General features: G+C 38.9%; 1 protein-coding gene across 3 annotated transcripts in view; it reads right to left on the bottom strand.

The window, feature by feature from the left end:
• The window catches only part of grin1b (glutamate receptor, ionotropic, N-methyl D-aspartate 1b), a 32,788-nt gene that overhangs the window by 5,658 nt on the left and 2,250 nt on the right, over positions 1-24,880 (bottom strand). For 2 of the 3 annotated variants that reach the window (XM_077520695.1, XM_077520697.1), the window contains 14 exons: positions 21,130-21,264; positions 20,898-21,074; positions 17,788-17,850; positions 17,128-17,225; positions 15,294-15,415; positions 9,875-10,049; positions 7,977-8,127; positions 7,807-7,893; positions 5,774-5,909; positions 5,581-5,708; positions 4,550-4,714; positions 4,360-4,478; positions 3,189-3,301; positions 2,972-3,120 (listed from right to left, as the gene is read on the bottom strand). In XM_077520695.1, the coding sequence (XP_077376821.1) occupies positions 2,972-3,120; positions 3,189-3,301; positions 4,360-4,478; positions 4,550-4,714; positions 5,581-5,708; positions 5,774-5,909; positions 7,807-7,893; positions 7,977-8,127; positions 9,875-10,049; positions 15,294-15,415; positions 17,128-17,225; positions 17,788-17,850; positions 20,898-21,074; positions 21,130-21,264 (1,818 nt within the window). The remainder of the gene's footprint in view (positions 1-2,971; positions 3,121-3,188; positions 3,302-4,359; positions 4,479-4,549; positions 4,715-5,580; positions 5,709-5,773; positions 5,910-7,806; positions 7,894-7,976; positions 8,128-9,874; positions 10,050-15,293; positions 15,416-17,127; positions 17,226-17,787; positions 17,851-20,897; positions 21,075-21,129; positions 21,265-24,880) is intronic. The other variant, XM_077520696.1, reaches the window with a different exon arrangement.

The raw sequence follows: 24,880 nt of genomic DNA, 5'->3' as shown, positions 1-24,880 counted from the left end.
TCACCTTGTGCTGAGGAAGTCCGTCACGACCAATCATGGCTCACCTGTTTTCTGGGTTTGGTCAGCAAATGCCATGATTGGTCGTTAGCTACTTCCTCAGCACAAGGTGATGTCATCAGCAGTCGACAGCAAGTAGAAAAATGACTTTTGAAATGTATTCATTGTACATGAAAAATAATGAAGTTATAAAATTAATTCTAAAAAAGTAAATTATAGTTATAACTTAACATAAATCCAACGGCAATAACGTTCCAACAATAATGTTAAAGGGATACTTGACTCATTGAGCCATTTTCATATTTTGTCTATAATTACGGTACTGTGGAAACTTCATTATTTTTCCATCCACCCATCCATCCATTTTCTTGACCGCTTATTCTTCACAAGGGTCGCTGGAGCCTATCTCAGCTGGCTTTGGGCAGGAGGCGGGGTACACCCTGGACTGGTTGCCAACCAATCGCAGTCATTATTTTTCATATATACAATTTAATACCTTTTAAAACGTAATTTTTCTACTGTCGGCTGATGATGATGACATCACCTGTGCTGACCTATCATGGCTCAGTTTGCTGACCAAAACCGGGGAACAGGTGAAGCATGATTGGCCGTGACCTACTTCCTCAGCACAGGTGATGTCATCGTCAGTCGACAGCAAGTAGAAAAATGACTTTTGAAAGGTATTTATTGTTCATGAAAATTAATAGTTACCAAATTCATTCTGGGAAAAAATATGAACTTTTAGAACTGAAAATGTCTCAATGAGTCAAACATCGCTTTAAAAGCTAATTTTTCTACTTGCTGTCGAGTAATGATGACATCACCTTGTGCTGAAGAAGTAGATCATGGCCAATCATGCCTCACCTGTTCTCCGGGTTTGGTCAGCAAACTGTGCCATGATTGGTCATTACCTAATGTCCTCAGCACAGATGATGTCATCATCAGTCGACAGCGAGAGGAAAAAATGACTTTTGAAAGGTATTAATTGTACATGAAAAATTATGACGTTACCACATTAATTCTAGAAAATATATTCACTATTTACTGCTGAAAATGGCTCAATGAGTCAAGTATCCCTTTAGCATACAAATATATATATATTTTTTTTTAATTTAATATTGTATATAAAAATGCTGATTTATGTTACCAAACATAATTTGAATCCATCACACTGTAATATTTTTTGCCAACAGAATGGAATATACATTTCATGACATTGCCACATTATTACACACACAAAACATACACAAAGACACGAAAAACAAACCGCGTGGAAGTGCCAACGTGGAGTCAACATTTTGCACTGGCAAATTCTTGTTAAGCATATTGATTGTTAAGCATACTTGTAAGATAAATGGGAGCGCAGTGTGGCTCAGTGGTGGGGTGGTTGTCTACCAACCAGGTTTATTCTAGTTTGGCAATTTTTCATTTTAGTTTTGATTTTATTTTGAGTATTTTATTATAATTATTTTTTTTAATGGAGTTAGGTTTATTAGTTTTCAGGGTGGTTCTGTTAGTTTTTATTAGTTTTAGTTATTTAATAAATGCTTCGTTTTAGTTGGGTTCAGTATTAGTTTTAGTTTAGTTTTTTTTTTTAAATGTGTATTAGTTGTGCGCAATATTTAAAAAAATAGCATGGGAGCAAGGTCATCTTTTGGTGCTTTTTTATTGGCTGCTGGTAGATGACGTCACTTGTGTGGGACACACTTTCAAACGGCCTTATTCTGGCTCTTCATATCAAAATAAATGTACTTGAAATCACATTTCAAATCATCGCCAAAGGCTCATACATTAAATTAATTACCAACGGCGAAAACAAAAGACATTTTTGCCGTTATTATAGTTAGTTTTGTAAACATTAAATGTAGTTTCAGTTAATTAGTTTTCATTTTTTAAAGACATTTTAGTTTTTATTTTATTTTGTTAATGAAATTGTTTTTTAAATTTTAGTTTTAGTTTTTTTTTGTTAGTTTTAGTGAACTAAAATAACCTTGCTACCAACGCAGAGGTTGTGGTGTCAATCCCATGCCGTTGCAACCACGTGTATGTATCCTTAAAGGGATACTTGACTTATTTAGCCATTTTTGGCAGTCCAATGTTAATATTTTGTCTACAATAAATTTGATGTTTTCATTATTTTTCATGTACAATTAGTACCGTACAAAACACATTTTGCAACTTGCTGTCGACTGAAAATGACGTCACAATGTGCTCAGGTAACCAATCACAGATCAGCTTGTGAATGTCACATGACCAAACCTAGAAAACAGGTGAGCTGTGATTGGTTACCTGAGCACATTGTGATGTCATTTTCAGTGGACAGCAAGTTGCAAAATATGTTTTGCAAGGTACTAATTGGACGTGAAAAATAATTTAAGTATCAAATTAATTATAGACAAAAGATTCACTTTTTATTGCTATAAAGGGCTAAATAAGTGAAGTATCCCTTGAAATAATAAATGTGAAATGCTAAAGAAAACTTTGCATTTTGTGGGGGGGGATCATGCGCTGCAGACAATGTTTACTGACTTCATTTCCTAACGTTGAAATCATTTAAGCTAAATGCTATTTTTTTTTTTAGCATTTTCATGTCAATACCACATGACATGTAAAGAAAAAAAATGCTAGATTGTTAGCATTTAGCCTGCAAGTGTGTTGAGCGATATATTTGCGGCGATTCCGAGTGGGCAAACTTTCAAACGTTACCCTGGCGTGACGGTAACACGGTGACGATGAACACGACATGAATATGACGAGTGGGGGGATGTGATGATGATGATGATGATGATGATGATGAAGGCTTGGGGTCCTGACGACTGCAACATCACAAGGGAGGCTACAACGGAACACAACAATTTCATCATGTCATTTGTTTTGTTGAAACTTCACATGCACAGAAAGGACACAAGGGGGCAGCAGTGCAAATCCTTGCCCAGTGTGACCATGACAAGATGACGACCATGCTGAAGCTGACCCTGGGGTCGTTGATGCCAGTGATGCGCTCCTCAGGCCGGTCCAGCACCAGGAAGGCGGCCAGGTTGGCCGTGTACGACGCCACGATGATCATGGCGAAGCCCGCCCACACCATTCCCAGAATCCTGGCCGAAAAACTCCTCGGGGCTCCTAAAAACGGGGAAACGGGCCTTCATTCAGTACACATCCGGACGCGCACGCGGGTGGGCGGGTCTCACCTTCTCCGATTCCGGAGTTGAGCAGGACACCCCAGGAGAACCACATGGCCGAGGACAAGGTGAGGGCGTCTTCTTCTTCTTCTTCGCTGTTCACTTTGAACCTTCCGAATGGGCTGCACATACACACGCACACGTTAGCGCACGTTAGTGGCCAATGTGTCACAGTGTTGCATACATGGAAACGAGCGCTCTTATCTCATGACACGCTCAATCGGAATGACGAAAGAAGGTGTTGCATTTGGACTGTCAAGGGTCTGATGTAGTGCTAACCATTTAAAAAAAATACAAAAAAATCTAGTCACCGTTTTTAAAAAAATATTTTTTTATTTTATTTATTTAAGTCCACTAAGGTTGAACCCAAGTTGAATTTAGTGGATATAAATACATTTTTCAACTTTTTTTTTGTTAAATAAATGTATTTAAGTCCACTAAGGTTCAACCTGAGATGAATTTAGTGGATATAAATAGTTTTTTTTTCTAAAATATTTTTTTATTTAAGTCCAGTAAGTTGAATTTAGTGGGTATCATTTTTTTTTTCTACACCCCCCCACCTAAAAAAAAAATATAATAATTTAAAAAAAAAAAAGATTTAAATACACTTCGGTTGAACCTGGGTTGAATTTAGTGGATATAAATATATTTTCTTTCTAGAAAACATGTAATTTAAGTCCACTAAGGTTCAACCTGAGATGAATTTAGTGGATATAAATATTTTATTTTTTCTAAAAAATGTATTTAAGTCCACTAAGGTTGAACCTGAGATGAATTTAGTGGGTATAAATTATTTTTTTTCAAATTTTTTTTCCCAAAGAAATAAAAGATTTAAGTCCACTTAGGTTGAACCTGAGTTGAATTTCGTGGATATAATTTTTATTTTTTATTTTTCAAAAAAACAATGTATTGAAGTCCACTAAGGTTGAACGTGAGTTGAATTTAGTGGATATGACTACTCGTAGTTCCTTCTCTTCTGCACACATATGCACGTATTACACCCAGACCAACAAAACCCGTCGGGCCACCCGCCATCTTACGGGTGTCTGGCCGGCCGGCAGCAATAAATTCATTCAAGCTCTTATTTCTTTAGCGATTTAGTTCGTGTGGAGAAGAAAATGAAGGTAAAGCTGATGTTTGTTTTGTTTTGATCAGAATGCCATCAGGTGCGGGTGCCTACCTGAATCGGTCTAATAGGTAGAGCATCACTGCCACCACGTGGACCGACAGGCCGACAAGGAGCCACAAGGTGCTCTGGAAAGGTTGCATGAAGGAATCCAGCGTGCTGCGCGGGATTTCCTGCAATCACAAAATCTGATTGCGGTTCTCCTCATCTGCGGATCGTCATTTCGTTTCCTTTCCTTTCCCACCTTCTTGACCAGAATGGTGAGTCCCTGGTACTTGAAGGGCTTGGAGAACTCGATGTACTGGGCGCGCTCGTTGTTGATGGTGAGGGGGGCCACGATCATGTCGGCCAGACCCCCCAGGAGCTCGCCCATCATGCCGTTCCACTCCTTCTTGTTGCTGTTGTTCACCTGCGCAAGCGCACGCACAGGTGAAAACTTTTTTCAGTCGGAGGTGCCGCCTTCGAGCAACGCCCACTTCTTGGGCAATTGCGCACATCGCAAATTTTGAATTTAGTCTTTTGACAAAAATTCATTCAAGTTTTGGTCATAATTTAGTCATCTGATTGTATTTTAATTTTAATCCAATTTGAGTCGACGAAAAAAAGCGACTACATGGACAGTTTAGTCGATATTTTCCCTCAGCATACATTTCAACTTTATACAGAAAATTATAATACGTCTATTTGTAACTGGAGTTTAACATAATAACAATCATATCACTTTGTTTTCACCTAAATATAAAAAAAAGTGCATAATTGCTTGAGATTAATCTTACAGCTGCACAATGAATGTGAACTCGGAGTGTGACGATATATCGATATCGGGATAAATCGGGGTGCATTGTCTCCCGATAGATTATCGATACACCTACGCAAGTATGGCAATATTTATAGTTAATAATCAGCCACGAGAACGGCTCCATTGTGCATGACTTATTGAGCAATGACTTGGCAGGCCACTAGGGGGAGCGCCTCATAAGCGTGGTGAGGAAGTGTCCAGAAGTTTTCAGGTGAAGAAGACTCATCAGCTTACTTCGACTTCATACGTTTCGATGAAAAATGTGGATTATATCTTCAATTTTTACATTTGAAAACATATTTTATGTTTGGACTTTTTCAAGCACACCATTTCAGATTTCATTAGATTGAATATTTAATGAACCCGTAGGCAGTATTGTGACCCGGTTTGGGCTTTTCAAAATGAGATATGGCCTACGGCCGAGCGACCATTTTATTGATTTACTTTTGCAGTTTGTAAAATGAAGCAATTCTCACCCTCTCTTGCGTTCCAAACTTTCCGTCGGCCACCAGGTGCACCTCGTAGGTGAAGTTCATGCTCATGGCCAACTTGATGAGGAGGTCGATGCAGAATCCGTAGCAACACTGCGGAACCGTCGGCTGACCTGCAAAAACGCCAACAACACGTGTCATACGTGACGACGTGTTTGTGTGCGTGCGTGCCTGACACCTGGGATGGTTCCGTTGGGTCCGGTGCAAATGACCTTCTTGATGAGGACCCCGTTGACCGTGTACTCCTCCTTGCACGTTCCGTCCGCCTTGGTGGGCTTCACGTACACAAACGGCTCCTGGTGGATGGTCACGATCTGCACGTGCGCATGTTAGCAACATGAGCATTAGCATGTTAGCACACTGAAACCGTTGCGTGTTTGTACACATTAGCAGTTCATTTTATCCGCTGTTTTGAAATTTTGTCTCACACCAATTGGTTTTTATCATAATTAGTCAACCTCATCCCTTTTTTATTTAGTCCATTTTTAGTCAACTATAAATCCAATATTTTAGTCTTTATTTTAGTCCAAGAAAATATATTTTATTCGTCTAGTTTTAGTCAACAAAAACTGTTAACGTTTTAGTCTAGTTTTAGTCATTTAACGCCTATATTTATTTTTTATTTTTTTTGTCAGCGTGATAAATCGATCATGATCTGCACACAGTTTAGCAACATTAGCATTAACATGTGTTAGCATGTTAGCACACTGAAACCCGTAGCGTTTGTACACATTATAGCGTTAATTTTATCCGCCGTTTTTAATTTTCGTCTCAGTTTTAGTCCAGTTTCAATCACGCCCGTTAGTTTTTATCATAATTACCGTTTTTATTTCATCTGTTTTTATTTAGTACGTTTTTAGTCAACTATACATTGAGCATTTTAGTCTTTATTTTAGTCCAAGAAAACATCATTTTATTCGTCTAGTTTTAGTCAACAAAAAATGTCAACGATTTATAATAATAATAATAATAATAATAATAATAATAATAATAATAATAATAATAATAATAATAATAATAATAATGCATCCGATTTATATAGAGCTTTTCTGGACACTCAAATTCATTCACTGACACATTCACACTCTTATTTTAGTCCAAGAAAACGTCATTTTATTCATCTAGTTTTAGTCAACAAAAACTGTCAACATTTTAGTCTAGTTTTAGTCTAGTTTTAGTCAGGACATTCATTTAACTCGTTTAACTCGTTTTTTCTGTCAACAGATTATGTTGAATATTTCGGATCTAAAACTATTTCACATCAAATTTTCTAATCTTTTTTGATAAAAAAACAACTTGACACAATTACAGTGGCTACTATGGCTCCATGCTATGAGCTAGCAAGTTAGCCAGCTAGCTGCTAGCAAGCTAGATGTTAGCAAGCTAGCTGTTAGCAAGCTAGCTGTTTATGAAATTGGCTACTGTGGCTCCATGCTAGGAGCTAGTCAGTTAGCCAGCATCAGTTAGCGTTCAGATTAACATTATTGTTGGAACATTATAGACCAGGGGTGTCCAAACTTTTTCATTTGAGGGCCACATAGAGAAACTCAGAAGGACGCAAGGGCCACATAATGTTATGAAGAAAAATTGTGTTTAGTCCTAAAAATTGGACAAATAGTTTATTTGTGCTTTTGCATATTTAGAAAAATGCTACAGTATATAAACCAATTTATTTGTAATATGGCAATAGGGTTATTATAGTTTTGGAATTTTTCATTTTAGTTAATTTTGATTAGTTTTCAGGGTGGTTCTGTTAGTTTTTTTTAGTTTAGTTCTTTAAAAAATGCTTAATTTTAGTTTACTTTGTTGGTTTCATTATTAGTATTAGGTTTTTTTTGTTTTTTGTTTTTAATGTGTATTACTTGCGCGCAATATTTACAAAACACCATGGGAGCAACGTCATCTGAAGGTGCTTTTCTATTGCCTGCTGCTAGATGACGTTACTTCTGTGTGACATACTTTCAAACATCATTATTCCGGTTATTGTTTATTAATAACAATTTTAGTGTAGTCTAGTTTTAATCTGGTGAAAACTGTGTACTGACAAAATGATTTTTGTTTACTTTTGGTTGAGGAAATGAACACTAGTGCGCAAGCGTTAGCATGTTAGTACACTGAAACCTTAGCGTGTTTGTACACACATTAGCCTCTTTATGACATGAGCATGTTAGCGCACGGTTGCGTTAGCACGCTAGCAAAGGCGTTTGTTACCTTGAGCTTGGTGGACATCTGGTAGCCGACCGGCTTTTCCGTTTCCCCTCCGGGCCAGATGATCTTCCTCTGCGGGTTCATCACCACCTGTCACGCACACGCATCAACGTGATCACGCGGTCTTATTATCCCGTGGAACGGCGTGCGATTGCCCCGCCCTGCGCCCGCACCTGCGATCCGTTGAAGATTCCGACCTGTACGAGTCTTCCAGGCTTCTGCTGGTAGTTGAGGATGTTGTACGTGGCGAAGCGCCGGTCACCGTCGTCATTGAACTCGATGCGGCCCGTCAGGCCCTCGGCGTACTTGGACGACATCAGCACCCTGCTGGCCGGTCGCGACGTCATGTCACACATATTGACTAGCAATGTAATACCGGCAATATGGCAATATTAAAACTGCCGCAATATGTCGTCGTCGTTGTCATATCACAATATTAAAAGCAGCACTTCTGTTCAAAAAGTCAAGTTGATTTCCATTGGTGCAGTTCTAGCACCCTCTGGTGGCTAGTTTTTTCACTGCCGTTTCATTTTCATACGACATGTTTTGGCCCTTTCTTTTCTCAAATCCACGCTAATCGTCAAATTAAGGGGAACTGAACATGCTCAATATGTGGAGGAAGTCAATATGTGCGTGCATTAGCAAGTGCCTCAATATGAAGTCTTATTAGAGATTGCAAAAGCACAATATTGTGCAGGGGTGCAAATTGCCTTGTACCTGGCGATTCGATCCCTACCACGATTCATAGGTCACAATTCAATTCGATACTCGTGCTGTCACTATCGAATATTTTTTTAATCGACTTATCTCTCATTATTCAATCGATTAATCTGATTAATTTTAATTTTTTTATTAAAGTGTTTTACAAAAGCATTTTTTTTCCCTGATTACTGTTTATTAACCAGTGATTAGTGTTTATTTCGTACATCATATTCATATAGTGATTAAAAAAAAGGGGGGGGGGGGGGGAATTGATGTTGTACTATGTTAGCGGTTCGGTCATTGTTTTCCAATGTAAAAACAGATGTTTAGAATGATCTTATTTTGATTCTACACAGAAGATAATCAGTCTTCTTTCATGAAGGACGACAGAAATCAGTCAACAATCACTGTTGATACGCTGAAATCAGAAAATTTGGACAATTTTAAATTAATCCAAATGATTACTCAATGATTAAAATAGTTGTCGATTAAATTGCTAATCGATTACTTGTCAATTAATCAATTTTGACAGCTCTATTCAATACCGATTAATCCCAATACAAATGCAAAAATTGATTATAGCAATTTTTTATACTCAAATTTAGAATATACTAATAAGTAAACTTGTACATGTACACTGTAGGATTTGTATGAAAATATATTTATGATCTGAAACTTCAGTCTCATAACTGTGAACCACTGTATCTAACAAACAATTAGTTTCATGTTTGAACAGCATTGAAATAAAATATTAAGGCTTCATGTTCCACTGACCTTCCATCTTCAACGTATGAATCCTAACCCTAAGTAAGATCTTTTGTTGAATATTTCCATCAAAAATTGATGTTTAAATATCGATATTGAATGGATTCGAGAATTGTGCGCTGCAACATCGCGATATAATGCCAAATAGATTTTTTTAACACCCCTAATATTGTGTGTTTTCTTTAGTATGACCTCATTTTTTGACAACATTGTAACCTTTTTTTTGTATCGCCAACCTCCCCACAGTATGGTGATAATTATCATATCGTGACCGTCATATTGTGATATCGTTTTGTGATGTTTGGATATCGTTACATCCCTGATATTGACACGTGACCATCTGTCGACACCAGACTTGACAAATTTGAAGTCACATGGTGACAGACACATTTCAAAATGTTGACATCTCGGGCTGGGTGACCTTTGTTTTTTTTGTTTTTCCCCTACACTTTTTTGGTGATTGTTTGTTTGTAAAGTGCCCGTTTGAAAGCATCTGCACTGAAAGTCCACAAAGACGATGAACTTTTGTAAAGGTAACACATTTGTTTTTTCATTTCGTTTTTGTGCAAGCAAATGTTGTGTTGATTTTGTGGGCTTGCGTCACCTTTTGAAGAGCGGTCCGGTCCTCCAGATGTTGGTGTTGCCCACGCAGCCGCGCGGCGGCTCGGTGATGTTCTCCTTGTCCAGGAGCTCGTGCAGGGACTGCGCCACCACTCCCACGGCGTCCATGATGTGCGCCGACTCGTTCTTACCGTTAATCAGCTGCAGACCCAGCAGGCCTAGCCGGCACGCACACACGCACGCACCAGTTACACACGGCACGCCACTAAATGTGTCTGTCCTCAGTGGGAACACACGCGCACATGCTAATTACACCCATGCCCTTAATTAATGACAGCGCCAGACGCTCCAGGCACCAAAGTGCATGCTGGGAGTTGACAGCCGCTTGTTAATTAAAAAAAAAAAAAAACCTCAACAGATTTTTGTCTTCACCAGCCACATGAGTCGCTGAAAAGTACATGAGCGCTCTCAACATCGCCTAACAAAATAACATGTTCAAACCAGTCTTCATTTTGACAACAAATTTGAAAGCGCTTTTTTCATTTCATTGAATTTTATTATTTTTAAATAATTTAATTTTAATTTAATCTCATTTTCATGTAGTTTTTTTTTAATAATTTAATTTTAATTTCATTTCATTTTAATGTATTTTTTGTATTTATTTTTTTTAAATAATTTAATTTTAATTTAATTTCATTTTAATGTAGTTTTTTTTATAAAATGTATTAATTGTATTAATTTTTCATTTATTGTAAATAATTTAACTTTAATTTCATTTTAATGTAGTTTTTTAATTTTTTTTAAATTTAAATTTAAATTTTATTTCATTTTAATGTAGTTTTTGATAAAATTTATAAAAATTTTAGTCATTATTTAGTCATCTGGTTGTATTTTAGTTTGAATCCAATTTTAGTCAACAACAAAAAAAAGCAATTTTAGTCGAATAAATTGACAGTTTAGTCGATATTTTCCTTGGGATTGGATTGTGTGAATTTTCGTCACTGTGTTGTTTTAATTTTCGTTTTAGTAATTGACCAAATTGTCAGTCCATTTTAGTTATCGTTATCACCTCAATGTATGGCTTCTATCGTGGTTTTTGTATGATTTTCGTCTGGGAAAAAATCTTCGCGACAAAAATTATGCTGAAAATTTTTTAGCGACAAAATTATCACTGGTTCAAACTGCAGACGAGTGTTAGCATTGCTCATCGTCAATAGCACAAAAACTGTTTTGCCGGCATTCGGCCACTGAAAGTACCTGCACAAACTGGCTACCTATGTTAGCATTACCTCATCAAATGCTAAACCCGTGAAAAGTGTTGAAAAGGTTAGCGTGTTCCACTGACTACCACTGGCTAACAACATTAGCATTCACCATAGAAAACACATTAGAAAACTGGCTAAAACTGTTAACGTTAGACAGCTAAAATTTGCAAACTTGGTTAGCATTCCCCATTGCAAACAGTTACTAAAACTGGCTAACAGCATTAGCATTCACCATAGAAAACACATCATAAAACTGGCTAACAGCGTTAACATGACCCACTTTACAAACCAGCTAAAATTGGCAAACTCGGTTAGCATTCCCCATTGCAAAGAGTTACTAAAACTGGCTAACAGCAGTGGCATTCCCCTGACTACATACAGCAGCAACAAAACTGCTAGCATAGCATTCCCCTGAAAACCTTCTTCTGAAATTGTCTCACAATTATGTTAGCATTCGCCAATGGAGGGAAAAAAAAAGGCACCTGTTAAAAGGGTTGAGAACGCAGTTAGCATGTAAAACTACTGGCTAACAACATTAGCATTCACCATAGAAAACACATCATGAAAATCGACCGACACGGTCTGCAGTCCCCATTGACACTAGCCGCTAACTCTAACACTAGCTACCACCATTAGCATTCCTCATTCAAATGACCTTGAAATCTGACTCATAATGCTTTCTATGGAGGTAAATATGGTGCAAAAATAACTTGAAAATTTTTTTTGTACTGATAGAAAAACGTAGAAATTTGTATATATATATATATATATATATATATATATATATATATATATACACATATATATATATATATATACACATACATACATATATATATACACATACATACATATATATATACACATACATACATATATATATACACATACATACATATATATATACACATACATACATATATATATACACATACATACATATATATATACACATACATACATATATATATACACATACATATATATATATATACACATACATATATATATATATATATATATATATATATATATATACATATATATATATATATATATATATATATATATATTTTTATTATTATTATTATTTTTTTTGTTACGTACATTTTTTTTACAGGTACAAATCACGACTTTTATACACAAATGTATACTTTTTTTCTACAGGTACAATTTTTTTTTTACAAGTTACTTTTGCACCATATTTCTCTCCATAGCTTTCTAGCTATGGCTAACATTGTCCATTAGCACTTGACACTAACAACAATGACGTTCTTGTGCAGCTTTCATTTTGGTGGGAAATGATGATTAAAATTGCTAACGAGGCTAAACAACGCTAACCTGCTATGCCGCCGTCGGTCCCTGTTCTTCTTGGTCATGTGTCTGGTGAAGAAGGTGGCGCGCGTGAAACACAACTGAAGGTCTCAGGACAAGGAAGGAATGGCCTGCAAAGTGCCATCCGGATTCCAACATTTGAAATTTGTTGCGATTGACAGGTGGTGAGCCCGCCTTCTCAGGTGAGCATGTGTGACGGTCCTGTGACATCAGTCACGGAGCTTTCTTTTTTTTTTTTTTGTTTGTTTGTGTGTCACTGGTCTGCAATGCGACGGGATGTGAAGCCACACCGTCCTTGTCAAGACGCCTTCAGCACACGCAAAAGTGTTGACGTGACAACACGAAGTGGATGCGTGACATGACGATGTGCGACGTGCTGATGAGTGACGTCAAGTTGGGTACATCTGGCGAAGACTTGCAGGCACGTGACAATTTGCTGACGCGGAGCGATAACGTGTTGACACCAGGGCTGTGCAAAATCCAGAATGGAGCCGTTTCAATCGACTCCCCCCCCCAAACAGGATGCCGAATAGAATTTGAATGCCACTCCTTGTTGTCACATCTTGCTAACAATGAGGCGTGACGTGTCTTTCACCAGAGTGTGCTCCAAACGTTTGGCTGGCCATTTTGACTGAAAAATGCGCGTGCTTTCTCTATTCAAGTCCGAATTTCGGACAACCCTGCTTCCACAAATGATGACGTAACAATGCGTGACGTACATCCCATTCACATGATGACATGCAAGAGTTTTTGACACAAACGTCTTCGTACGTGACAAGGAGGTGAACCGTGTTCAACATGCCGCAACTTGTCATGTGTCAGACACGTGATGGCTGGTTGACACGTGACAATGCAAAAAAAAAAAAAAAACTGATCGTGTGGAAAAATCGTCACATGGCGACCTGCTGACGCGACAACACACGAGGTGACACGTTAACGTACACCTGGCAAGTTGTCACGTGTGCCAACGAGGCATCACATGACCGTTGACTTGTTGCCACACGTGACCATTTTGGCGCGTGGTCGTCACGTGTCGACGCCCGTGTCCAAATTCACGAGGCCGCGTCATCCTCCAAAGGCCCAATTTTAGAGCTGTGCCATACTTGACATTTTGGTATCGATGGATACCGAGTAAATACTGGTGAAAATATCACCGATACCGATACCAAGTACTTTTAGGTTCATAAAATATATTAGAACTGTACTTTTATTTATTTTATTTTATTTATTATATATATTATAATAACTTTTTTCCTTTATTTTTAATTTTTTTTCAAATTAGACTTTCTTGTTAGGTTCTTAAACTTGACCATGAGAAACCAAATAAATAAATAAATAAATACCGTGAATATAAAATATTGATGCTTGCGCTCTGATATCGATCCGATACCGATACTCAGCTTAATATCGATTCAATCGATACTCGGATCGATCTGCACAGCCCTACCAAATTTGTCGGCTGCATGTCGTCGCTCCCGGCGCCACGCCCGGACTTGCGTTATATGGTCAAGATTGTCAACGCTGCTCGTCGGTAACGCGTCGAGCGACAGTTACCATCAAGTGGATGTGTAACGGTCGCGTCGCGCTGGGAATGACGTCACACAGCCGACAAAACTTAGATCTTCGGAGGAACGACGCGGCCTTCCATGACGACCGGACAGGTGTACGTCCTGGTCACGTGTCATCACGTGTCGTCAAGTCGTCAAGTGACGGACGTGTGCGTGTGTGCGTTACCCACTTGGACCACGTCGCAGCGGGGGGCGTGGCCCGAGACAACCAAAGGCAGAGTGCGTAGCGTCGGCGTTGTCTTACCGGCGTGTGTTTGTTCAGACAATGACATCACCATCATCACGGCTACGGTAACGCAACAAGTCTGCCCCCAGCACCCCCACCAGCAAACATTAATATTGCAGTGACCCCCCCCCCGTAACAATTAGCATCTACGTACAGTAGATGCTACTTGTTAGCCCTAATATGGCATTTCCCATGTTGTGTTTGTTAGCATTAAGCTAGTAGCCCAAAAGGCCAAACTGCTACATGTCGTGAAGTGAGTCCACCAGTCGAAAAAGAGGCGCTTTTTTTTTTTTTTTTTTTAAATACACACTGACAAAAGGGGGTGGGGGGTCACTGTATTCCAGTAACGCTCTCGCTGGCATAACACGACAACAGGCAGATAGGCGGCGGTGAGGAGGAAAAAAGCTAAAGAAGATGAGACAAAACAAAAGATGTTAGAAGAAGAGTGAAAGGCACACCAAAGCGCACGCGCAACATGATTGACGCGTTCAAACATGACTGCCATGTTTGAACCCTCAACCAGGCAAAATAAAACATCAAAGCGGAGAGACCACAACAAGAAGCTAATTCATTAGCCATTAGCTTCCCGCATCACAGCTGCCGTGTTTCCATCTGTGGGTAACCATAGCAACTGCCTGCTACATTCAACAACACCTTTTGTGCGTGACCGCTAGCTAACGAAGCTAATGCTAGCAAGGCCGCTATCCACTTGTACTAAAGCTCCATGCTAGCCTGGTGGTTTTCCACTTGCTAATCAAGGTACATGCTAGCCTAGCCTTGATCCGCTTATTAATGTGGCTATCTGCTAACTCATTTAGCACTGGAAGATGATACTCAGGTGACCGCAATCATGCGCCGCTCGTGTAAATCGATTGATCTTTTGCCACTAGATGCTGATCTGGTGACAAAATGTTAACAGAGCAGCTCTTCAGCATCCCCTTGATAATGTAGCCGGATGCTAATGGTTGGAAGAGAACAAGTTGAACGGAAGCAGAACGGAGACAGAGACAGGCAGAAGAAGAAGAAGAAGAAGAAGGAGCAGCAGCAGCAGCGCCGCGTTTTCCGTACCGTCCGGAGCGTCACTCAAAGCTTTGCCGCTCATTTCTCTCTCGCCGACGATCCAGACGTAACCGGAACCGGTCATGTTGAGATGACGGGCCGCCTTGTACACGCCCGCCGCTTCGTCCTCGCTGCCGCCAGCCAGCCGGGTCCCCGTCCGCAAGCGACAAAGCACACACAGACGCACAACAAACACACAACAAATGGGATTCGTGTTAGCTTAGCATGTTGCTATCTGGCAATTGGCCAGTCGATAGCTAGCTAGCTGCCTGCGTGCGAGCTCGGTTAAATGTGGACTGAATGCCAGTCCTGAGACTTCGCCTTAGCGACCAAGTCAACATGAAGCAGGCAGAGTACGGCCTGCTGAACTCTTGCAAACAACTCAGAAAACTCCTCTAAACGTTCTTCTCAACTCTGATGTGTTTCGGCGAGAGCGGCACAAATGCATCCTGGGACATTTTCTAGCCGAGACTTTGGGCTGGGTCTAAAATATTGATATTGAATCGATAATCCTTCTCATAGCCCAATGTCGATTCATAAAGCCATGAATCGATACTTTTAACTCATTTGCTCCCAAAAACGTATAAATACGTTCTATTTTAAATATTGCCATGCTCCCAAAGACGTATTTATACGTTTTTATGTTCTTTTTTTCCCCATGCTAGAGCCTATAGAAGGCTGTGATGTACCCTCTGAGCTGAAGAGAATGCTTCAAGAAATGGAAGTTATTACACAAACGGCCAGCAGGTGGCAGCAGTGTATAAGAGATCAACCTGAGCTATGTTGCAAAAAGCTCTTTTTTTGCACTTTTTTAAACAGAATTGTGAATACTGATGAAACTTTGCTATATTCTAATGCTAATTGCTGCAAAATGGAAACAGATAGAAATATACTTTTTTTTCCTGTTGAAAAAGAGACTCTAATCTTTTTTTTGGTCGGTTCCATGTTTTGATAGCAATAGGATACAATATTCTGTGGGCCTTGCAAAATCAGTCTAAATCCAGGAAAACAGAGAAAAAAATGTCATCAGATTCTGTCATGTTTCATTGTAATTTCATGCACCTTCAGCCCATTGAAAAGAGATACAATGCTGCCATCTGCTGGCCATAGTTAGTGGCTGTTTTTGATTCCTCAACCCATTGACCAGGCAGCGCTCCGCAAGACGTTGCACTGCCCATTGATTAAAAAAATAAATAAATAGTGAACGTCAATTAACGTTTATGGTGGCATTCATTAGGATTTTAACTAGTGTTCCAATACTGTTTTTTCGATCCCCGATACCGATACCCAGCTTTGCAGTATCGGCCGATACCGATACCATACCGATACTTAAGATTTTTTTTCCCTCAACATGAAAAAGCTGTCCTGCTATTGGTTCAGAGCATTCAAGGGCCAACAGGATATCTTAGATCGGCAAGCAGTGAGCATTTCACATAACAGTGAATGTCGTGCACCAGCAAGACACAAGATGCTACATCCAAAATCCGATATTAGCGTTGGAATTAATGGTATCGGCATGTTACTTGTGAGTACTCACCAATACCAATACCACTGTTTTAATGCAGTATCGGCACCTCTGCCGATACCAGTATCGGTATCGGAACACCACTAATTTTAACATGCGTCATTCAACGTTTTTGGCAGTCAAACAGTTCAAACGGATGAAATTGTGCGAGTCTTTGACTCTTCCAACAAAGACTTAGTTACGTGATGCGCTTGAACTCAACAACGATATTGAGACTAGCAAGCAGCTAGCAAGCAGCTACCTCCCCTGTAACAAACAGTCATCAATGTGACAAGCAGGCTAACAAGCCATTAGCGAGTTAGCGCTCAGCCGACTGACCTGGCGGAGAGGATGATGACCCGGGCCTCCAGGTCCTTGGCGTCCATGAGCAAGGCGGTCAGGTTGGTGTCGGGACCAAACAGCAGAACCTTCTCGGCCTGAAGTCCACAAACGGAGACGTCACAACACATCATAGCACGTGCTGCGTTAGCCACGCCCACTTTTGACCATGCTCCCACTCGCCCCGGATTTTTCTACCAATCATAATCATCAGTTGTGCGGGGGTGGGGTGGGGTGAGGGGGCGGGGTCATCCAATGGGGAGCGGGAAGTGAAAGCTGGTGGACATGCAAGACTCCAACCAACCAACCAACCAATCGGGGACGTGCATGTTAGCATATGTTAGCGAGCGCAAATGAAACCAAAGACTCGAAAGAGGAGTGGGAGGTCCCGCCCGCCGGGTGGGCGGCGTCCATCAGACCCCGCATGCATCCCTCACGTGGGGGTGGTGGGGGGAGAAGGGGAGGGTAGGGGGGCGTGTCTGTCCTGCATTCCCAAAGTCATGACAAACCAAAAGAAAGATGGCTGCCTCCAGGATAAGGGCTTATCTCTGGATCGGGTGGGCGGGGCTTCGGCCGGTCGACGAGATTGGTCGGTTTGGGCGGGCGGCGTGCAGCGTTTGGACCATGCAAGCGTTTTTTCTACCTTCCACAATCTTCTACCTTAGGCGTTCTCCGGAAGTCAAAGCCGTGTTGCTCCACGTTTTCATAGTTCCTGATTTTAGTCTGATGGCCGTGCGACAACAGAGAGAACGTCACACACGCGCACATGCCCCCATACAACACACACACACACACACACACACACACCTGACACATGAAATCTGCCGCCGTGATTGGACGCACACGCGGGTGTGATGTCATCATCAGCGTGAGTTGTGTGTGTTTTCTTGTCGTGTCGATGGCTTGATCTTGTTTATTTGATATGCAAATGAGCTGACTACTGGAGATAAATTTAAACTCGGCAGCTATTTCGAGCAGCCAAACTCACTGAAGACAACATCAACTTTCATTTTGCAGCGAAATCAAACTGTTATTTTAGCTTAGCGCAATCATTTAGCCTAGCATAGCGTTGGATAGTTTACGCCCGGCCCCCAACACACGCACACTTGCAGGAAGGCAAAATCATTGTTAGCGATGATGCTCAGCTCGCATGTTGGCGATGCCATACGCTGTGGGAAAGTATGTGGCGGCCATGTTGGTGGGGGAAATGCATGAAAAGACATCACAACTTGCTCATTTGGCTAAAGTCATTTGGAGAAATGAGAAAAAAAAAATTCCTTGTTGCTTTGGTCCAACGAGTTTGGGCGTCGCAGTAGGATCAAGAGGGGTGTGGCCAATTTAGTGATTCTTCACTATCCACGGCGTGTCCCCGTTAGCATTAGCTTAACTTGAGCGGGTTCACAAATGTCATGAAGTTGACGACAACAAAAGACTTGAAACGCTACTGTGTTAGCATGATGTGTTAGCATGTTAGCTTGCTAACTGACAGACTGGTGACACTCTTTTGTGGCAGCCAATTTTCATATTCCGCGTTAGCAATGATGTGATTCGGATTTTCAGTCTCGTTGATGATTTTCTTCACTGAAGAAGTCTACACACCCCTGTTGAGACCAAGATGAACCCTTTCAAATGAGCTTGCACAAGTGTGCACACCCTCTTACAATGCTCTTGTGAACGAATCTTGTCAACGTGATAACGATAGCGTCCGTTGATATGAGCTCATATGGGACTGTAGCCACACTCCTGGTCGCAAGGGGAGGCGGGGGGTGGGGGGGTTGCACACTTGTGCAAAGACACGATCTCACTTGTTTATTTTGACTTTGCCCTGAGCAGCACGCGAGCCCGCCATTGGCTAATTGCCATGTGATGCTAACACGTGAGCACAAAAGACTGTGTTCAATCAGCACTTCTTGTTAGCACGTAGCTAGCTAGCTAGCAAGCTAGCAGCCTACCGACTGGCTTCTAGTCACATGACCCCCCCCATGATGAAGAAGAAGAAGAAGCAGCAGGAAGATGAGCAGGACGTCTGGCGAGCGCGTCACCGCGGCAGACTCACACTGACACGCGTTCACGTTTGAGCGGGAGAAGCAGGATCTGCTATCGCCATGGTAACGTCCTCACAAAAGACAAGCGTGCGTACGTTTACGGATCCACGTTGGCTTCATGTTGGTGTCTATGTGTATGTAGGGCTGTGCAATTCATCCAAATTCAATTGCAATTTCAATTATTACACTCCACAATTGCAAAAACAGCGTCATCATTAAAAAAAAAAAAAAAGAAAGATAAATAGCCTACTAATTTTTGAGTTGTTTAAATTGATACATTTGAACCTTCGTTAAATTTTAAAATAACCAATTTAATACATTTTATTTAATCCAAAATAGAACTTGCATAATAATAGTGTTTCAAAGAATTGTATTTGTCTTATTATAGATGTATGTATATATATAAAAAATATTAAATATTTTCTTGTTTTGTAAAATATATAATAAATAAATTAATTAATAAATAAATAATAATAATTATTATTATTATAATAAATATATATTACTATAAATTCTGTTTGGTCCAAAAGGAACTTACTTAATTATCCTGTTTTAATTTTTTTTTTTTTTTTTTTTTTTTTTTTTTGGGTTGGTCTTAATATTTTTAAATGTGTAAACATTTTCTTGTTTTGTACCAAAAAAAAAAAAAAAAGTGAATGAATGAATGAATGAATGAATTAATTAATTAATACATAAATAAATACATAAATAAATATTATTAGAAATATATATTATTATAAATTGTGTTTGGTCCGAAAGGAACTTACATAATTATCGTGTTTCTTTTTTTTTTTTTGGTCTTAATATTATTAAATATGCAAAAATAAATGATCGTCTTACTGCATCGTGCACATGCTGCGCTCCAACTTCAAGTGTTTGACAACATAAATAAATAAATAATTTGTTAATGCATAAATAAATAAATAAATAAATAAATAAATATGATCAGATATATATTATTATAAATTCTGTTTGGTCCAAAAGGAACTTACATAATTATCGTGTTTCTATATTTAAAAAAAATAATAATTTATTGGTCTTAATATTTTTAAATGTGTAAAAAAAAAATTGTTTTGTACCAAAAAAAAATAATAATAATAGTGTACAAGCTGCGCTCCAACTTCAACTTTTTGACAACATAAATAAATCTTATTATAAATTCTGTTAGGTCCAAAAATAACTTAATTAATTATAATTATTGTGTTATGTTTTTTTTTTTTTTAAATAGGTCTTAATATTTTTAAATGCTTCAAGGGATACTTGATTCATTGAGACATTTTCAGCAGTAAAAAGTTCAGATTTTTTTTAATAATTAATGTGCTAACTTCATTATTTTTCACCTACAATTAGTACCTTTAAAAAGTCATTTTTCGACGACATCACCTGTGCTGAGGAAGTAGCTAACAACCAATCATGGCTCAGTTTGCTGATCAAAGCCAGAAAACACAGCACATGTGACGTCATCATCAGTCGACAGCAAGTCGAAAAATGACTTTTTCAAGGTATTCATTGGAGATGAAAAATAATGAAGTTATGAAATTCATTCTGGACAAAATATGAACTTTTCACTGCTGATAATTGTTCAGTGAGTCAAACAATTTGCTGTTTTGTACCAAAAAATAAATCAATGTTTGAATAACTGTGATTTTGCCAAAATAATTGATTATTTTTTCCATAATGGATCAGCCCTATCTGTGTGTGTATATTTGTGCGTGTGTGGGTCACCTTGGTCTCCTTCTCCTCGAGGAGCGTCTCGAGTCGTTTGTGTGCGGCGCGTCCTTCGTGGTCGTCGCTGACGATGAGGATGATGTGGTTCCAGCGGAACTCCCGCATCAGGTCGAACCAAACGCTGGCCTGGTGCGAGTACGGCGGAACCGTGCGCAGGAAGGACAGGTGGATGCTCTGCGGACGGACGGACGGTTAGCGGACAGGCGTCGTGGTCGAGTACTCACCTCACCTTGTCGGAGTAGATGGACATGCGCGTGGTGAGGCCCACCACGGGGATGCGGTAGAAGCCGGCCGTGTAGGAGACGGGCGTGGGCGTCAGGTGCTCGTTGGACTGCGGCGGGTGGCTCACCAAGATGGCGTACACCTGAACCAATGCATGGGACACATCGTGCAGTCAGACAAGGGAAGCTGGCTCTCTGGAAATGTGCACGCGTGCGTAATCCCCACGCGCGGACCACGGCGCCATGTTGCTAATCTGGCCGCCATGTTGGCCTCGTTTGCTCGCTGATGATGATTGACGAGAAATTCCGGCGTGACGAAGGAAAGACAACATCCAGTTTTACTCTCCTTCCATTAGTTACTGTTTATTGGTTAGGCTAACCAGGATTAGTGTCATTTGGACTCGTGTTCATTTTGTCGGCCATTTTAAAATTTTGTCCAATTTCAGTCACACGTTTTCATTTGGTGCATTTATTAGTCGACTATAAATCCAGCATTTTATTGTAGTCCGAGAAAACATATTTTTTATTTGTCACGTTTGTCAAAATTTTAGTCCATTTTCAATCATGCTTTTTAGTTGTTATCATAGTCCAAGTATATCCAAACTACGGCCCGGGGGCCATTTGCGGCCCACCGTCCATTTTTCAGTGGCCTGCGGCATATGTTAAAAATGGCATTTGACTCAGTTCAAATAAAACAAACAAAACAAAAATGTTTGGAGATGGTCAAAGTAAGAAGGGAGGGTACTGAAAAACAGGTGCCAATAAAGGTTATTTTAGTTAAGTAAAACTAATGAAAAAACTCAAACTAAAATTGTTACCGAAGTAAAATAAAAACAATAATGCTTTTTAAAAACCAAAAACTAACTAAAACTACATTTTATATTGATAAAAGTAACTAAAACTAACTATAATTATAGCAAACATGTCCTTTGTTTTAGTCTTTGCTAATTAATTTAATACATGAGCCTTTGAGGATGATTTTAAATGTGATTTTTAGTAGATTTATTTTGATATAAACCGGAATAATGACGTTTGAAAGTATGTCACACAGAAGTGACGTTGTCTCGCAGCAGCCAAGAGAAAAGCACCAAAAGATGACGTCGCTCCCATGCTGTTTTTTTTTTTTTTTTAAATATCGCGCACAAGTAATACCCATTTTAAAAAAATACTAATACTGAAACTAACAAACTAAACTAAAACTAAGCATTTTTTAAAGAACTAAACTAATAAAAACTAACAGAACCACCCTGAAAACTAATAAAAACTAACTAAAATTAAACATTTGAAAACTATAATAACCCTACTGGCTGCCATATTACAAATAAATTGGTTTATATACTGTAGCATTTTTCTAAATATGCAAAAGCACATGTAAATTATTTGTACAATTTTTAGGACTAAACACAATTTCTCTTCATAACATTATGTGGCCCTTGCGTCCTTTTGATTTTCTGTGAATGAAAACGTTTGGTCGCCCCTGTCATAGTCAGTCATAGGGATGCAACAATATTCAAATGTCACAATACGATATTATCACGATATTGTGGGGAGGTTGGCGATATTTAAAAAAGGTCACTATGTAAAAAAAATGACCTCATACTCAATATTGTGCTTTTGTACATAACATCAATGTTATGTTATTATTATTATTATGTTATTATTATGTTATGTTGTTAAATGCACAAACAACATTGAGTTCCTCCACATATTGACTCGCTTCACAGGCATATTCCGTTCCCCTTCATCTGACAATTAGTGCAGATTTGAAACATAGAATGACCAAAATATCTCTAATGAAAATTAAATTACACTAAAAAAACTAGCCACCAGAGGGTGGTAGACTTGCACACGTGGTAGTCAAACTGACTATCTTTCACAGATGTGCGGCATTTAAATATCGTGAACATGACAACGACGATATTGTGGCACTTTTGATATCACAATATCACGCTTATTGTTACATCCCTAGTCAGTCAACCTCATCTTGTTTTTATTGAGACCATTTTTGCTTGACTATAAATGTAACATTTTAGTCTTTATTTTAGCCCAAGAAAATGTCATTTTATTGGTCTAGTTTTAGTCAACAAAAACTGACAACGTTTTAGTCTAGTTGTAGTCAGGACAACCATTTTAACCCCTGTAGATTTTTTTCTGTCAGCAGATGATGTTGAACTTTTCGGATCTAAAATATTTGACATCAAATTTTCTCTCATCATTTTGATGAAAAACAACTTTTGACACAATAAATGACTGGCTACTATTATGGCTCCATGCTACCAGCTAATAAGTTAGCAAGCATTAGCTAGCGGTCAAATTAACATTTAATTGTTGGAACGTTATAGCCGTTGGATTCATGTTGAGATATAACTATAATTTACTTACTTTTTTTTTTTTAACCTTTCACCATGAATCCACTTCCTGCTTGTCCCATGTGTTTGTGTCACATGACAGTGTCACAGACGTGACAAGATTTGACAAAATCATGTCATTTTCATCTCGTCTTCATTCGTCGACAAGCGATGCATACTGATTTAGTCACACTTATTATTTATTAATGAGGGTTTTAGTCGAGTCTACTTTTAGTCCAGTGAAAAATTTGCACAGACAAAATTATTTTTGTTTATTTTTCTTTGATGGAATGAACACTAGCTTCCACATTACAACTCTACCACTGGTTACTGGTTTCTGGTTATTGGTTAGGCTAACCAGGGTTAGTGTTAATTTTGGACTTTACGATATGATTCATACAGATATCCAATCATATTTGAAAAAGAATAAATCAAATCCAGAAAATGCTTCATTAAAAAAAATAAAAAATAAAAAAAGTAAGTACTGTATAGTAAACAGATGAAATCCAGATCAAGTATAAGCTCGAGTTGCGAAGGACAAAGTTTTCGGGCTTCCATTTTGTTTTGGTTATGTGTGTACTCGGTAGTGGTGGGCGGGTCGATACAAATATCGATATTATCGATACCAAGTCAGTATCGATATCAGATCGATACTGGCACTATAATATCGATTTAGTCATTTCATTTTAGTTGGGCTCTTGTCTGAGGTGTTCTGATGACCACATGCCGCATGATCATCTTCAACATCTTGTTTATTTAACTTGAAAAATAAATCCACAAAAGATGTGCAATCAAGGTGGAATTTTTAGTATTTAGATTTAGTATTTGTAGTTATGATCACTTTGTGCACTTTCTTCAAGAAAGTAAAAAAAAAAAATTGTTCTGGTTGTAATGTTTCTGGGGGGGAAAAAAACCCATTGATAACATATTTCCTATTTATCAACAAACTGCCCTAATTTTACCCGTTGTTTCAAAAATGAAACGACACAAAAATACTTGAAGGTTGAAAATTGATTGTGATTAAGCAATTTGACGATACAGCTACTTTAATTGACATAACATGCATAATATCAATATCAATTAATCATGGCTCACCTGTTTTCTGAGTTTGGTTAGCAAACTGAGCCATGATTGGTCGTTAGTACATGTGATGTCATCATCAGTCGACAGCAAGTAGGAAAATGACTTTTGAACGGTATTCATTGTACATGAAGTAATCAAATTCATTCTGGACAAAATATGAATTTTTCACTGCTGAAAATGGTTCAATGAGTCAAGTCAAGTATCCCTTTAAGAACCAAAATCAAAAACAATTTACCAATATCCACCATTTTGGTTGTTTACTTTCCCCATCGAATGCTTTCAGGTCGGAAGTGGGAAAAACTGACTTGCCACCATCCCCCAATGCAGC

The sequence above is a fragment of the Festucalex cinctus genome, chromosome 5 (assembly GCF_051991245.1).
Source record: "Festucalex cinctus isolate MCC-2025b chromosome 5, RoL_Fcin_1.0, whole genome shotgun sequence".
In the NCBI taxonomy this organism is placed as follows: Eukaryota; Metazoa; Chordata; class Actinopteri; order Syngnathiformes; family Syngnathidae; genus Festucalex; species Festucalex cinctus.
Note: the sequence above shows the minus strand (reverse complement) of the source record. Positions and strands in the feature narration are given on the sequence as shown.